The 18267-nt window shown below is 45.4% G+C and overlaps 1 protein-coding gene across 1 annotated transcript; it reads left to right on the top strand.

The window, feature by feature from the left end:
- Nucleotides 1–6258: 6258 nt before the first annotated feature.
- On the top strand, nt 6259–9328 carry LOC141058175 (LRRN4 C-terminal-like protein). Its single transcript, XM_073554314.1, has 2 exons — nt 6259–6831; nt 8312–9328. The coding sequence occupies exon 2, from the start codon at nt 8351–8353 to the stop codon at nt 9287–9289; it is 939 nt and encodes a 312-aa protein (XP_073410415.1). The 5' UTR covers nt 6259–6831; nt 8312–8350; the 3' UTR covers nt 9290–9328.
- The last annotated feature ends 8939 nt before the right edge of the window (nt 9329–18267 follow it).

Here is an 18267-nt window from a genome sequence, read left to right as displayed (position 1 = left end):
TCCGCTGAAAAATAGAAAAATATCTGCCTCCAAGTAGAGTATGAGGTTGATGTCAATGGAGCTGAGCTGCAATACCAGACACAACCCATGGACTGGTGTGTCACTGCTGATGGAAGCGAAATAAGTGATTGCTCCAATTCTGTACAGAATCTCCAATAGTAGTATCAGCTACTCACCCCCAGACACGCACCATACATGTCACACACACAGGGCCAGCGTCAGCACGCGGCGCACCTGGGGCCTGGACAAAGGAGGGGGCCCACTTGTCGTCGGAGCCCCGGCCGCTCCCCGCCGGCGCTGTTTGAGCCGTCACTTCAACATATGTGGCCGCGCACAGTGCACTGTGCGGCTGTGTCTGCTAAGAATGAGGCGGCCGGGGCGATACACAAGCAAAATTAAAGCACACACACACCACTCATAAACCATCCCATACACACATATATATACATGCTACATATACACACCATGCACACATAAACACAAAAAATTTTTTCAAAACTTAGATCTCAAGGCAATAGGATTGAATACTGACCCTAATGCTGCAGTTATTCAGGGATGCTGATTACATCTGTTTATTAATATATTATTTAATGATTTAATGGAATCCTTTTCCCTGGCCTGATTATTAGGTTCCTTGAGATGGTTTCCTGTTGCAGGCGTTTCATTGATGGGCCTTCTCCTTAGGCCGGGGTCACACTGGCGAGGAATACGGGTGCGTGAGAGGCGCAAAAAGCACGCATTAGACACGGACCAATGATTCTCTATGGGTTTGCTCCCATCAGCCGTATATTTCTCCTCCGTATCCTCCGCTCCGTGCCACTCGCAGCATGCTGCGATTGTCAGCGTACTACGCCCGTAGTATGCCAATGCAAGTCAATGGGTGCGCAAAAAATACGGATTACACACTGAACACACGTGTGACCTGCGAGCAATACGCAGGTCTTTTGGCTGGTGAACAGGAAATGGGCCAATCCATCATCAGGAAGCCTAGACATGCAAATGAGCTCAAAATGCGCTCCAGACATCCAGGAAGTACGCCTCCACGGAGTACAGCAGCAGCATGGCGTCCACTTACATTAATGTGGAGATGCTAATTGTGCTGGTGCAGGAGCGTCCAGAAATATGGGACCCACGCGACGCAAACTATGCGAACCGCACAAGAAAGGAGGCGTCATGGAGGCGCATCTGTCGCCAGATGTACCATGACTTCGGTGACAGACCACGTGAGGAGCAGCAGAAAATTCGTAAGTGCAACCATAAAAATATAATTAACGTTAGCGCGCGCTATAAAATGACTCTAGAATCAGCACCCCCCTTCCTGGGCATGTAATTTTAGCCTCATGAGGCCGTTACATTAGGATGTGACACGTGGCTTCACACAGCCATAATTAGGGGTTAGGCCACCAGCTCCTCATCCTCCTAGCCACAAAAATTAGTTTCAGGGGAGCTAATGAGACCCTGGGTATCGGCACAATTACATATTCCACCATGGTTAGAACGCACACCCCAGAAGGCCCCATGCCTAGACTACTGTTTGAAAATGTGACCTCTCAAATATGTGATTTTGACAATCTTTCCTGTCACATTGCAGTGGAAGATGTGATGAAACGGTGGAGAAGCATCCGGGACCAGTACCGCCGGGAACGCCAGCAGCGGTCCAGGAGTGGGGATGCTGGACATGTCAAGCGGAAATATATATATTATGACCGGCTGAACTTCCTCGCCCCAATTCTGGCTCTGAGACCGTAAGTACATACCTCACACCACATGACACAAAAACATTACACAAATACTTTACAGGGACAAAAATATTGATGTATTTTTGCCTCTGTTCTATTTCATAACAGAACTCAATCCAACCTTACGGATCGAGGAACGGCCTCAGAGGCAGAGCCCATTATAGATCCTGTAGGGGATGAGGTGGCTGGCCCATCTTCTCCCCCTACAAGAAGGATGTCTGAAGAGGAGGCATCACAAGAGCACACAATGGCTGCCCGACACAACACACCACCAGGACGGTCTGCAGCTGCAACCTCACCCATCCTGGAAGAGATGGGCAACTTGAGCAGCAGCCCAACTGCCCAGATCAGGCCCTCCCCACAGGCTGCTCTAGCAACACGGCGAATAAGAAGAAGGCGCCAGGTCGCCATTCAAGAGAGCAGGACCAATGTGGACACTGGGGTGCTGACTTACTTGTCCAGAGTCACTACAGATGATGGTGAGGAGGCCTATGCACGTAGCCTCACCCTTTATCTCCGTGCCCTTACCCGTGAGGTCAGGCTCCGTATTAGGGGGTGTATTCAGATCCTGCTTGATGCAAGCACCCCCCCCAATACCCCATATGAGGTGTTTGAATTTCTGGAGAGGTGGCAGCTCTCACCAAGAAATTTAATGCGCATGAGACCATCCACACAGATGCTTGCTCAAGCAGGGTCTGAACAGCCCCTAATATGTGGGCCAACACCTCAACCCCTTCCTCCCCCTACCCATCCTTCTATTCCGCAGCCCCAAATGTCTTCATCAAGCCAACCCCACCAATATGGCCACTTGTACCCACCCAGTGTTGGAGGCTGGTCCCAACCTGGTTGGGGACGATCTGGCTATCTTGGTGGGTATGAGCCACGGGCCTACCAGAGCCAACAAGAAGCCCCTCACCATCATCATTATTACTCTGGGCAGTATCACCAACAGGCCCAGGAGGCTGGACAACTACAGCATCATGGGCAACAGTATGGCCCCACACAGGGCGATGTTGGCCACAATGTCCAGCAGCACCCACAGGCTGTTCCTCCCCGTTCCCCTTCCCCTACATATGAGGATTTATGAATCCAAACTTTGGAGATGTCCAGTGACATGTAACTGGTGCTTCTAATCTAGAGAAAAAAAACAGGTGTTCTCCTTCACCAACATTTCGAACATAATTTAACACTCACATTTGTAAACAATGTTTTCCAAACATATGAAACAATCCATCATGACAGGCAACGCTACCTCACGCCTTTCACACAGATATTACATGTGTGTATAAAAGAGAATATTGAAATGCGCTATACTGTTACCTGAAAGGATGAAAATACACTACTCACTTGTTAATGCATAGGAAAGGTGTGCTTGCCTTTAGTTAAGTAGTCAACTTTGTTATTAGCATTCTCTAGTAAACCAATTTGAGGCGACCAGCATTCACAATATCACGCTCTCTCTATGTCTTAACAAGTGAGTTTTGTATTTTCATCCTTTCCAGTATAGCATGCTTAAATATTGTCTGTTCTACAGACAGGTAATATCTGTGTGAAAGATGTGAGGTAGCCTTGCCTGTCATGGTGGAATCTTTCTATGTTTGGAAAACATTATGAGGAAATGTGAGTGTTATCTTATTGACTTTATTTAGGTGATGGAGCTCACCCTTTGTTGCTTAATCAAGGTTAATGTAGGCATGCAGCAATGTTGTTATTGCATAATGTTTGTTGCAGTTTTTTTCTGTTATGTTAATGTTACATCAAGTTAACGAAGGCCCAAAAGGTCATTTTGGCCTTTGCCAAATTTGTGTTTTGGCAAAATTATGTTTGCCTTTAATCCAAACCCAAAAAACAAAAAGGCAAAACTAAAAATTTGTCTACTCTAGTTAACGTCTCTGTGTGATTTCTCACTATCCCTCACAACATACTAACAGACACCAACCAATGCAAAGAAACACTCATAGAATCATAACAAGGCTTGAGTAATATATATTTAGACACACTTTGAACCCAAAAAAATTAGAACATAGACACAGCATTCTCTTGCCAAGAAGTAGCCCCCTCAGGTGAGATAAAGTAATTAGTGAATATATCACGCACTTTGAGGCCAGAGAGCGGTCTACGTTGAGGGATGATAGGTGGTCTCACCCTGCGCACATTGTCCGGCCTACGCACATCACCATCAGAGGAGGAACAATCATGTATCCTGGTGAAGTTATGCAGAACAACACAGGCTTTCACAACTTCATTCACATTTTGCTCACTCAACTGAATGGCAGACTGGAGTACCCGCCATTTGGCACAAAGAATCCCAAAGGAACACTCCACCAGTCGCCTAGCACGTGATAGGCGCAAGTTAAAAATTCTGCGCCTGTGGTCAAGGTTCCGCCGGGGATATGGCCTCATGACATTGCGCGATAACTGAAAGGCCTCATCTGCCACAAGGACATAAGGGACTGATTGTTCGGGGGAGCCTGGTAGCTGGCGTGGTGGTGGTAGATCCAACTGGTTGGTGCGTAGCCGCCGAGCCATTATTGAAGTATTGAAGACTCTAGAGTCTCCCGTCCTTCCATAGGCCCCAATGTCCACAATTATAAACTTGTATTGAGGGTCTACCAGAGCCAACAATACAACAGAAAAGTATTGTTTATAATTGAAGAATTGGGAGCCTGAGTTCGGCGGCTTACGCACCCTGATATGTTTGCCATCCAGGGCCCCAATACAATTTGGAAACTGGCAGTCCTCCTCAAAGTCCCTTGAAATCCTTAACCAGTCTTCCATCCTGGGCTCGGGTAGGACCACCTGATGGAGTCTTGTCCAGATTTGTGCACATGTAGACCTCACTATGCCTGAAATGGTGGACTTTCCAATGAGAAACTCATGGTGGAGGGCGGCATAAGACAGGCCAGTGGACAGGAAGCTGTAGAACAACAGAAATAGTCCAGGTTAGAATGTCTAAAGTAAAAAAAAATCAGTTACATGCCGACCAAACTTGGTAGGAAATGAGAGAGAACAACACACACATATTTGGTGGCACAATGACTAAGTGATATGCAGGACATATTAGATGTAACATTGTGCTGTGTCAGGTGAAACATATTTTGAGTAAGATGAGGGTATTAAACATTGTCCAAGAAGGCCAAAAAACATAAATTAACACACACATTATGAACATAGAGAATGTGGTTGTGTAGTACATACCGTATTGTGAGTAGAAGTCGCTCCTCTGCAGATATGGCTTTGCGCATCCTAGTGTCCTGAAATGTGATCCCAGGGCGCACTGTCTCCAAGAGGCGATCAAATGTGGAAATGCTCATTCGACAGTACTGGTAAAATTTTTCCGGATGCTCCCGCAGAGACGAATAGAGGCGGTGAAAATGACCTCTTGTGAGTCGTTGCCTCAAAAGTGGATGGACCCACATGCGTCTCCTCCTCCACGGATCCACTATCACTGGGTCTGGTTGCCCAAAGCGCCGTGACAAAAGCCAGGTAAAGAGAACCTGCTCAGTTGTATTGAATGTCAGACCCTCTGCCATGCTGCACAAAGAACACCAACACACCTCGTGAAAGCAAGGTGACAAATGGACAGAATGTAGGCAGCCACCTGTTTCTGAGTGTAGAAATAGGGTGCAGGCTAATGATTTAAATTGTTTGCAGGCCTCAAAACCGTTAAATGTCCATTTTGCAAGGCTGCGAGAAAATCTCGCCATACGGATTACATACGGATTACATACGGATACACACATGCGCAAAATACGCGACCTCACCTTGCTTATGGATAACCTACGGACCACTATTTAGTGGTCATTGATCCGTATTACGCATGTAAAATACGGAGCGTATTTTGCGCAGGTTAGTGTGACTCCAGCCTTATAAAGATAAACATACAGTATACGGTATATTCCTTCATTCCAAGAATGAGTGGGTCGTCTGCTTCAGTTACGGACTCATTTGCTTGCAGACTTTAGTGCAGAAATGTTTGCCAAAAGGCCATCTCTAGGTCTGTAATGTTTCATTCTGTAATCCTACGAGGGAGGACTATGGGGAAGGAAATGAATGACACAACCTCATGCAGAAGCCTCAAGTGTCACGCAAGCCCAACCACAGAAGACTTTTTTTATAAGGCTGTGTTCACATCTGCTCAATGTGGAAACCCAACGGACCTCACTAGAGTCAATAGCATCCGTCAGGCACCGGTGGTGCCACAGTGTCCTTTTTTTTTTTTTTTCCACTGTAAATAAAAACTAATGATCGGCCTGCAAACAGAAGCCTCGTGAAAAATCACTTCTTTTAGTCACTTTGTTACTTTTGAAGCCTGGAACAGTTAAAAGAATCTCAAAAATGTCTGCATCTTCTCCATCATCATCTTCTTCATCAGTCTATGAAAACTGGACTGCACTCCGATGTCATCCGAGTGCAGTCCGATTTTTTTTTTCCCCCACGGAGTCATTTACTTGCACAGCTGAGTATGATCTGATTTTCGGATGCTATTTGTTCCCTGACAGACTCGGTCCAAGTAAAAAAATCCAAAATGTGCATGGCCCCCATAGAATAACATTAGTCTGAGTGCGATCAGATATTTTGTCGGGCTGAAAATACAGTCGTCTGCACGAGCCAATATTAAAAGTAGTTTAGTTTTACAGAGCATGTACCTGGTGTACACATTTCAGAAAATGATGATTTATAACTTAAAATGGCCTTATAGGGAAAAAAATATTCCTAGCAACACGCCCTCTATATACAGCCTGCGGTGCACATCTGCTGCTAGGAAGCCAAAGATTCCCACACTACATAAAACATCTGGAAAGAATATTTTAGTAATGCAACTTCTCCAGCGCTCCCCCGTTGATTTTCTTCTGTCTTTTCTCTCCTCCCTTCATTACTCCCACATACCCAGTCGGTGATTCAGTTGTAAAGTTAGATGACATCAGTCCTGTGTAGTATAAAGAGGCAGAGCGTGTGACCAAGAGACACAGAAGTACAGAACAATTGTTTAAGTTTGTATCCTACTATAAAGAGGAAAAATAAGATACAAACAAAAGCCACAAAGGATATAAAAATAGCGCCGCGATACACGAGATCTAAAGAGAACAAGGTAAGAGCAAAATTCTGTTAAGAGTAAAGTTTTTAGAATTTTATTTGTCACTTATTTGACCTCTTAAGTATTTGGAACCGTTCTCGTTACTGTTGGATTATTAATACAAGCATGACCGCACCGATCACACAGGAACGACCAAAAGAACCTTGAAAGGAATCTGTGTGTCTCTGAAGAATACTGTTGGGGATAGCAGACAGAAAATAATTGGATTGTTAAAAACTTCCTAATCGATAGGAACTTCTTGGGAAAGTAAAAGTTTCCGATAACAAAATAGAACTGTGTTCTGTTTGTCCTGTTGAAAATTAAATAAATAATTTTACGGAAAAAAAAATTGTATTTGCTCGTAAATAAAACATTTATTACTTCTATTTAGTTAATTATGATGTTTTTTTTTTTTTAAATATCAGTTTGGGGAACCAGTCACATTGAAAATGTAATCTGATGTGGTGGCAGCATGTTTTAGAGCAGGAGAGGCTGAACAGATTGATATGAGTGTGTGGGAAAACTTTTGGTATTAATTATATATTTTTTTTGCAATCTCTGTCCAGTCAGGGCTAGGTCGTTGCAAAGGTGGTCCTAATTGGGGGACCCTTATCTCTGCATGCTCACTTAAACAGGGAAAACAGCATATCATTACAATGACGGACACAGACAAGGTCCTTTGCAGTTCAACACCTCTCTATAAAGCACAATTCCTTTTGTTTTGTAGGTGGATATGGGGCCCCCTTACCTGTGGGGCCCCTATATGGTAGGTCCACCTGTGTATAATGATACACGGGCGGACCTACCATATAGGGGCCCCACAGGTAAGGGGGCCCCATATCCACCTACAAAGGACTGCTGCTAACATAAAGGAATTTACACTGTTTGAATTACTGGAGTTCAGCCTATTCAGTATTTCATGGGATTCCATCCTGGACTTTAATTTGGTGTTCTATGAAATTTTGTAGTTATGTCTTTAGCATAGTTTCCAATAGGGTCGTAACTATAATAGGGTTGCAATCGCACCAGTGGCTTTGAGCTTAGGGGGCCCAAAAGGTCCTTTTAACCCATATAAAAAAAAGACCATCATTCGTTACTATTGGTCAATCTTCAAGGTCAAGATGATAATTGAGGGCCCTGTTGACAATTTTGCATTGGGGCCCATGAGCGCCAAGTTACGCCACTGGTCTTCAACATTTATATTAGTTTTTATTTGTATCAGAACTGGCCATTTGTAGGCACCACAAATTTGCTGGGATTGTTAGCGAGCAATCAGGGTAGTACCGGGACATTCTAGATAGTTGGCATACAGTAAAGAAAAAAGATGTATTGCTGCCTCGGTATCGGAGTTATTCCACCATGCAACAATGCTACATTGTAGTTCACTCCAAAACGAGATATTTTATACTATTTTATCATGTATAATCAGCGTTTTTTAGCATTTTATAAAAATAATGTAACTAACATTTTTATTTTCTTCTTTTTCTTTTATTAGCCTTTGCATTCACTTCAACTTCAGAATTGTGCGGTCATCATGTCTCTACACATAGCTCCATTTTTCCTTTTCGTTCAACTTTGTGCAACCGTTACTTGTTTGCCCCTTGAACAAAATGCATCAACCCCAGTGGTCAGTAAAGACACTCGGCCATGGAATAGTGATTTAGACTATATTCCTACATCCTCTTCACCACTTAGGAGGAACAATGAAGCTTCTGCCCCTCAAACCCTCGGCATAACACGGAGTCAGAAAACAACGCAGGAACGTATTCTGTACATAACCGAATACGTGGACTATGAAGATGATGAGAACTATGAAGATGATGATAATGAGGTGTCGACCGAGCCCCCGCATTATTCTAATGGAGCGTGTCCATACGATCGCTGCAAACACCTCCAGATACCTTGTGAGGAGATACAGAAGAGGTCAGGAGGGAAATGCCTTTGTCCTGGGATTAGTCCAAGCTCGGTTCTTCCTGACTCCCCCCGTTTGAAGCAGGTTATACCTGGACAGGCTGTAATTGGGGTGCGCTGGTGTGCGCCTCTTTCAACGGTCCAGTCCTACAGAGTGGTGTATGGCACACCCGAAGGACCACTGGAGATGGGACCCTTGCTCAATCAGTCACATCGCTTCTTCTCAATTACAAATCTCCTCCCAGGAACTGCTTACAGGGTGTGTGTGGTAGCCATAAATGATGCAGGAGAAAGCCAGGTAGACCCTGGAGATGGAGAAGATGAAGACCTGGACCAAGGAGATACTGTAGGGCCATGTGGCACATTTCATACCTATGCTTCACAGGGGGTTTATACGGCTATAGGAGTTATCTCGGCAATACTTGCCGGAGTATTGGGGTCTTCTGTCCTTTTTTGTTGGTTTTGGAGGAAAAAGAAGGTCAGAAGTATTAAAAGGACAAGAGGGTTTGATACTGGGGTAACAAATATGTCTTTTAAGGCAGAGAGCATGGAAAACCTATGAAATTTTTGTAAATCTTTGATTAAAGTGGGTAGAACGATATGGCTTACATTTGTGCTCCATGATATGTGTATTTTATGTACATATTTATTATATTTATATAAAATAAATATTTTTTTATAGAAATCTGTTACATGTTTGACCCTGCAAAGAGTCTATTGACCACTGCATTTTTTGTGGGGGGGGGGGGAATAGTTACAGAATCGCAATTACACAAAGTTTGCAGGACCTGAATAGGATTTCTAGCAGAAGCCCACTGGGTCAGACAGTCTTTAGGGTGCCGGCCTTGGCAAAGAGTAACTACACTGATAATGTCAAGTGTGTGCAGTATCTGAGATTAGATAAAGGATCTGTGCTTATAAGATGGTCACATGATTACAGGTCCTTGGAGGAACTGCAGAGTAGATCATAGACTAAGAACTTTTCAAAGTGGAAGAGGCATTGGGGGCACAATGCTGCTGCCAGTAGCTAGTGGGGGAGGGCTAGGAAGAATGGGGCATAATGCTGCTGTCAGTGCGGGAGGGCTAAGAAGAATGGGGCATAATGCTGCTGCCAGTGGGGGAGGGCTAGGAAGAATGGGGCAATAATGCTGCTGCCAGTGGGGGAGAGCTAGGAAGAATGAAGCATAATGCCGCTGCCAGTGGAGGAGGGCTAGGAAGAATGGGGCAATAATGCTGCTGCCAGTGGGGGAGGGCTAGAAAGAATGGGGCATAATGCTGCTGCCAGTGGGGGAGAGCTAGGAAGAATGAAGCATAATGCCGCTGCCAGTGGAGGAGGGCTAGGAAGAATGGGGCAATAATGCTGCTGCCAGTGGAGGAGGGCTAGGAAGAATGGGGCATAATGCTGCTGCCAGTGGGGGAGGGCTAGGAAGAATGGGGCAATAATGCTGCTGCCAGTGGGGGAGGGCTAGGAAGAATGGGGCAATAATGCTGCTGCCAGTGGGGGAGGGCTAGAAAGAATGGGGCAATAATGCTGCTGCCAGTGGGGGAGGGCTAGAAAGAATGGGGCATAATGCTGCTGCCAGTGGGGGAGGGCTAGGAAGAATGGGGCAATAATGCTGCTGCCAGTGAGGGAGGGCTAGAAAGAATGGGGCATAATGCTGCTGCCAGTGGGGGAGGGCTAGAAAGAATGGGGCATAATGCTACTTCCAGTGGGGGAGGGATAGGAAGAATGGGGCAATAATGCTGCTGCCAGTGGGGGAGAGCTAGTAAGAATGGGGCAATAATGCTGCTGCCAGTGGAGGAGGGCTAGAAAGAATGGGGCATAATGCTGCTGCCAGTGGTGGAGAGCTAGGAAGAATGGGGCATAATGCTGCTGCCAGTGGAGGAGGGCTAGAAAGAATGGGGCATAATGCTGCTGCCAGTGGGGGAGGGCTAGGAAGAATGGGAAAATAATGCTGCTGCCAGTGGTGGAGAGCTAGGAAGAATGGGGCATAAAGCTGCTGCCAGTGGAGGAGGGCTAGGAAGAATGGGACAATAATGCTGCTGCCAGTGGAGGAGGGCTAGGAAGAATGGGGCATAATGCTTCTACCAGCGGATGGAGGGATAGGGAAAATGAGGCATAATGCAGCTGCCAGTGGGGGAGGGCTTGGAAGAAGGGGGCATAATGCTTCTACAAGCGGGGGGAGGGATAGGGAGAATGGGGCATAATGTTTCTACTAGCAGTGGAGGGCTAAGAAAAAGGGAGAACATTGTTGCTGCCAGAGGGGGAGGGGTGGGAATGTTTGAAGTCTGTATATATGTACATGTAAGGTGTATGCATTTGCAATGCATATGTGAGCATCATATAAATATTTGTATATAAAGCTACATATACTCAAAATCTATAAAAAAAAAGGCAGCACGTCAATGTCAGGAAAGTAAATACTAGTAGTATACAGTTACTGTATGGAGATCATGTATTACTTATGCCTCTGTTAGTGGTATCATTTAAAGCAGAGCAACTAACAGACATTAAGGGATTCCATGGGCACCAATTGAAAAATTCTTGAAATGCGATTGTGACATGCCAAAAGTTTTATCTTTGTGGACCCAGCGGCTGAAGCCATCATCAATCGCTACAATGAAGGGGTGGAGGCACTTAGCGAAGCACAGTGCCACTTAAGAGAGCTGAGAGTGACAGGTATTGTATTGTTTCTATGAATCAACTATGAGCAGAGCTGGTGAGAACTAGAGGGGAACAGTACTCCATTACTTTTACCCCCTGGGGCAGTACACCTGCCAAACCGTTACGCAGGTGTCCCAACGTGATCTCATTGAATTCTCTAGTGGAGCAGGTGTGAGTATGAGCACCCTCATGAAACTTCCCTCATGAAACACCCTCATGAACTTCTGACATGTCACCAAAATATGTCACAAGTTTTTAGAAATCAAAGATACCCTTTAAGCAAAATGAATAATTTCATTATACAGTAGCATCGGGTTGTTATTGAGATATATAGATTTGTGGCCCATCACTATGTAAGTGCACCCCACAATAACAAAACACCATTGTGGGGTGCACTTACATAGTGCAGGGATTCCTGCCTGATCTAATAGTACTGGCATGACCAATAGACTGTAAGAGCCAGCATGTTGCTTCTTCTGTTGATGGTAATGTCAGGCAGGTCAACATTTTGTGTGGCCATACATCCCAATTTTGAAGGACAGACATTTTTTTTTTTTGCTAAGCCACACCACTAACATCACCCAGCATTTTATGTGCGCCCACACATAAATAGTGCTGTAGTGAAGCCCCTTAGTACTCTCATACAGTACAATACCCCTTGCATGTTCCTCAAAAAGTATGATCTCCACATTTAGTGTGATGCCACAATAAGGCACAGTATTATGAATCAAAGACCCCATATACGCACAGTACAATGACCCATTAGTGTCGCCCACATAAAGTATGTTGCCACAATGTCCCTCCAGCACAATATTTTGCCACAAGGTGCTCCCTCCCCCCAAGTATGGTGCCTCTTCTCCTCACACCGCTCAGAATAGTGCACAGGCCAATTAAGTTCTCACCTTGTCTTGTTTCCAGGATGAGCAGGACAGATCTATAGGTTTGCTCTGTCATGATCCAGGTTGGATTATGACAGATAAATGCACTAGCAACCTTTTTTTTCCTTCAAGCCTTTGGCTTTAAGGTAGTTTTGCCCTCGGTGGCCATTAGGGTCATTGCACTGTGGTGATTTCAGTTCTAGTTTTGCCCCCGGTGGCCGGTAGGGTCATTGCACTTTGGTTTCTTTAGTTTAGTGCACGTTATTATCACTAACAGGTGTGATTGCTCTGGTTTAACTATATAGGTGTGTCTTGTTCTCTCACTCATGGTTGGTGATACTGCTCATTTCCAACCAAGTCTGGTGGAGGAAGGAACTACAGAGAGGAGTTCCTTGCAGCTCAGGCAGAGCTCTGGTGTAGTAGCTTCAGGTGGAAGCTGAATTCTGGTGGTGGACTCTGTTGCTGGGAGCAAGAGCAACAGAGCAAAGCTAAGTGGTGTTACACCTGTTTTGTAACTTTCCTTTTGTGTGTTTCAGTGCAGTGGTGGGATTAGTTTCTGCACCGTCCATTTCACTAGAAAGGGCTAGGTGCAGGGCGAGGTTTTTAGGTTCCTGATGGGCGCCTGGTGCGGAACCGGCCTAGGGATCGTTAGGAGTGTAGAGACACTGACTCAGGGGAGTACAGGAAGTCTCCACGTCCCCGTTCCCTATCGCAGGGTCCTCCATTGTATCAGTTTCCCTGGTGTTTCCCTTTATTATTTAAATTCGCCCTGCTGGAGGCAGGGTATCCAGTTATACATGTAGTTCTGAAATTTGCCTGCTGGAGGTGGTGTATCTGGCTGCACGTTATATTATTTAAACTCGCCCTGCTGGAGGCGGTGTATCCAGGGTCACGTGTGCCATAGAAATTCGCCGTGCTGGAGGCTGTGTGTCCAGTCACACATTGACCATCACATGCTCCCTTCTTTGCAGTGTTTGACAAGAGCGACCCAGTGGTATCAGAGGGCACTGGCTGATGGCGAATCAGGAAGCTGATGGCTTTGTGCGCCACGATTGTATTCCACTGAGCCACTGTGCTGCCCGGAAGATAACCTTTGGAAAAATCATTGATATTACTACCAGCACCTATGGGAAGATCGGGAAAAACTAGAGCGATTGTGGTGCTAATAAAAATATGGATATCTTATAGCCCAGGGGTCCCCAACCACCGGTCCGAGGCCCAGCACCGGGCCGTTGCAATGCCCTTGCCGGTCCGCGGACACAAGGGGAGCTGGCAGCGGTGCAGCAGCTGATACTCACCGGTGCCTGTCGGCAAGTGTACCACTCATTTAAGGTCATGAATATGGACGCCACTCATCTCCCATAGGCGTGGCGTCCATATTCATAGACCTTAATGAGCCGTAGCACATGAGCGGTAGCACGTGACCGCTCCACACAGGAAGAAGCTGAAGCGCAGCGAGATGCAGGGAGGGAAGTTCAGCGATGGGAAGGAAGGTCAGCGATGTGAGAGTAAGTATGAGGATGGAGGATGGGGGAGCCGATGGGGAGAGCACAGTGGAGGATGGAGGATGGGGGAGCCGAGCGGAGCCATATATACAAGGGAGGGAGAGTGGGAACGGAGCCATATATACAAGGGAGGCCGGGAGAGTGGAAGCAGAGCCATATATACAAGGGAGGGAGAGTGGGAGCGGAGCCATATATACAAGGGAGGGAGAGTGGAAGCAGAGCCATATATACAAGGGAGGGAGAGTGGAAACAGAGCCATATATACAAGAGAGGGAGAGTGGGAGCAGAGCCATATATACAAGGGAGGGAGGGTGGGAGCAGAGCCATATATACAAGGGAGGGAGAGTGGAAACAGAGCCATATATACAAGGGAGGGAGAGTGGGAGCAGAGCCATATATACAAGGGAGGGAGAGTGGAAACAGAGCCATATATACAAGGGAGGGAGAGTGGGAGCAGAGCCATATATACAAGGGAGGGAGAGTGGGAGCAGAGCCATTTATACAAGGGAGGGAGAGTGGAAACAGAGCCATATATACAAGAGAGGGAGAGTGGGAGCAGAGCCATATATACAAGGGAGGGAGAGTGGAAACAGAGCCATATATACAAGGGAGGGAGAGTGGGAGCAGAGCCATATATACAAGGGAGGGAGAGTGGGAGCAGAGCCATATATACAGGGGAGGGAGAGTGGAAGCGGAGCCATATACACAAGGGAGGGAGAGTGGGAGCAGAGCCATATATAAGGGAGGGAGAGTGGAAGCGGAGCCATATATACAAGGGAGGGAGAGTGGAAGCGGAGCCATATATACAAGGGAGGGAGAGTGGAAGCGGAGCCATATATACAAGGGAGGGAGAGTGGAAGCGGAGCCATATATACAAGGGAGGGAGAGTGGAAGCAGAGCCATATATACAGGGGAGGGAGAATGGGAGCAGAGCCATATATACAAGGGAGGGAGAGTGGGAGCAGAGCCATATATATAAGGGAGGGAGAGTGGAAGCAGAGCCATATATACAAGGGAGGGAGAGTGGGAGGGGAGTCATGTATACAGGATGGGACAGGGGAGCCATGTATACAGGATGGGAGAGTGGGAGCAGAGCCATGCATACAGGATGGGAGAGTGGGAGCAGAGCCATGTATACAAGGATGGGACAGGGGAGCCATGTATACAGGATGGGAGGGTGGGAGCGGAGCCATGTATACAAGGATGGGACCAGAGCCATGTATACAAGGATGGGAGGATGGGAGCAGAGCCATGTATACAAGGATGGGACAGGGGAGCCATGCATACAACAGGGGGAGCCACACAGAGCTGGACAGGACGGGGGGAACCACACATACATTTTCTGATGATTAGAAAATAATCAGCATGTACAGTACTCAAGTAAATTTTTCTTAAGTGCTCAATGCTCCATTTCCTTGTAGGTTCCAATCATCATTAGCAGTGACGGTCATCAGTAGAAGTAGCCCAGTGCTCCCACTGAAACAGAGAAACAAGCCAGGTGCTCCCACTCATTCAAAACCTATGGTGATTTGAGTCACATTATAAATGTTATAATTAAATGATAAGTATGCACTGCTAAACTACAACCGCGTCCATAACCCCGCCCCCTTATGACCAAAGCCCCGCCCCTGTCACACCTCCATCCCCGCCCTGCCATGCCATGGAAGTATGGTCTTGCTTGAAGCCGGTCCCCGGTGCAAAAAAGGTTGGGGACCTCTGTTATAGCCTACATATTGTAATATATTGTTTATATGCTTTGATATAGTGTGGTCATTAGACCAAAGGTGGAAAGTATTGCAAATATGAAATATGGTTGTTTGAATCCAAACACTATATTGCAATATACTATGGTGTAATATCATTAATGCTGAACTTTGACACTGAGCCACAAAGCGTTTGCTCTGTGTCAATACCGTAATACAAGGAATTGTTCTGTGGTCTTTGAAGCTCTGTGTTTCAAAGATTAATTATCCTGATTTGCACACAAGAGATATTTGCTTTGACTGAATACTTTCTCTTTACTATACCCTGCCAATTGGGGGGTGGTTGATGGGAATTCTACAAGGAGCTTTCCAATTAATTCTGTGTGGTGTATTCTTACATATGTGCTAGGACAATAGGAATAACAACTGTATAGATAATGAATATTTATGCTGCTTGAACAAGGAAGTCTTGTGCTCAATAATAGTATGATTCTCGAAGACAAGAGAGACCAAAATGTTATGGTCTCATGTAGCAATGGTCATGCATGACATCAATAATCGAGGACCGATTGTGATACCCATGAGACATGTATGCGTGTGTGCCTGGGTTACAATAAGTATCCAGTTTTCAGAATACGTGATTATGGAAGTCATGCTGCCCATAATGTTACCATGTTAGAGCGTTATGCTATGAGCATGAAGAGTTAACTTTGTAACAGGCAAAATATGTTGAACTTTGAACAGTGATAGACAACTTTAACAAGTTGACCAGAGGCAAACAGAGCCTGGGTTATAATCAGTAGCAAAACAACCCTGATGCATTGTGCTATTGTTAAGAGACATGCTAATGGCAAACGAATCTCTGGTTGGTGCAAACAAACTAAGATTGTAGTAGTCTATAACAAACAGACCTTGAAGTGTTGTGCTGTTATCAAGACAACAACGTACTGTGCAGATTCAAGATTCTAATGCAGACTAAACATACTGCACAGTTGTAATGTGGGAGTGTTGTGTATGAAAAGGTGGACCCGGTTCAGCGAGGTAGGGACATTTCCAGAAGGTATCGTGGGTGCACGGTTTCTGTGATGAAAAGACCAGAGTTTTTCCTTCTCATTGACACTGTGGTCCCTCCAGTGGAGAAGTGATGTTGCAATACTACTTGGTAATGTATGGATGCTTATTTCTCTATGTACTATAATTCATAATAATTGTATGATTCACATGAAATTAATTAACAAACTAGGGTAATATTATATCTGCCATTCCATTAATTTGGTGCTTTATCATTTAAATTAATCATTGTATAATAAAATTGTGTCATATCCAAGTGGTGCCTTCTTTAAAGCTGTATCCGAACCTTATTGCTAAACAGTTGGCAATACAAGCCATTTGCAATTTCTTAAGTAGACCTGCGAGGAGGAATTACTCCAACCTCAGTCAGAGTAGAACTAAGGGCCCATACATTGAAAGGTAACAGAGCTAACCACTGAGCCACCATAGCATTACCTGGTGGCTAGGTCATCAATATTCCTATCAGTACCCACTGACAGGTCATGAAAAGGAAGAGCAGGTTTCATTTCAGGTCTCTGATTACATTTTCTAAGATGTGTCTGAGAGGAGAAATCACATTGACCTCGGTCAAAGTTGAACTAAGAACCCAAGTGTAGGATGGCAATGGAGGTAACCACTGAGTCACTGTGCTGCCTGAGAGTTAATTTCTGGACTCTCAGCATTTATGGGAAGGTCAGAAAAAACTAGAGCAGGTACCATTACAATCACTGGCTACAATTTCTAAAATACACCTGAGAGGAGGAACCTCATTGTCCTCAGTCAGAGTCAAATCCAAGACACCAGCATTTGACATCAACAGTGCTAACAACTGCGCCATCATGCTACCCAAGTGCTCACCTCTGGGTAAGTCATCTTTATGACTACCAGCACCTATGGGAAGGTTAGGAAAAACTAGAGCTGGTCCCATTTGCAGTCACCGATTACAATTTCTAAAATACATCTGAGAGGAGGAATCTCAGTGTCCTCAGTCAGAGTTAAACCCAGGGAACCAGCATTGAACAGCAGCAGTGCTAACCACTGGGCCAACATGCTGCCTGAGCACTAAACTCTGGGTAAGTTATCAATATGACTCTTGGCACCTATGGGTATGTCAGGAAAAATAGACATAGCTGCCCAACACATCTAACCAATCTGTTCATTGATTTCAATTTCTAAAGTGAGGTGAAAATTCACCATTAGAAGTAACCTGGGGAACAGGGCGAGCTAGGGCACCCCTATCAATGGGGACAGGGAAGGAGCCCCTGGTCTCGGGACACCTGACAACAGAGTCATGGCAGGATCACATTAAGAGCGCAGTCAGATGGCTTTATAACACATACAACAATCACATCAAAATGCACGGACTGACCGGCGGCTCTCCTGACAGCTGCTTAGAAGTAGACGCAGTCACATGAGTCAGGAGAGCCGCCGGCCAGTCTGAGCATTGCGTTGCGATCATCCTTCGTGTTAGTCATCGGACTGTGCCTTTTAGGTGCTGGGACACAGAAAGCCTGTAAAAGCATAATGGTGCAACATTTTTAATGAAACCCAATTGCGAAAATTTTTTTTAGCACCAATTACATGCATTCAAGTAAAAACATATTAATTATATATCTATACACACAAAATATATGTATCCCCAAAGGTGGGTTTTATACCAATCAATAGCAATAGTTATTTGAGCCACCTTTTTGTTTGGCCATTTTGCTCCATGATAACTAAAAAAGGACAACCTGTAA

This window comes from Dendrobates tinctorius, unplaced genomic scaffold, assembly GCF_039654945.1.
Source record: "Dendrobates tinctorius isolate UK_male_01 unplaced genomic scaffold, ASM3965494v1 ptg000211l, whole genome shotgun sequence".
In the NCBI taxonomy this organism is placed as follows: domain Eukaryota; kingdom Metazoa; phylum Chordata; class Amphibia; order Anura; family Dendrobatidae; genus Dendrobates; species Dendrobates tinctorius.
The sequence above is the reverse complement of the archived record's forward strand: the minus strand, read 5'-3'. Positions and strand labels throughout refer to the sequence as shown.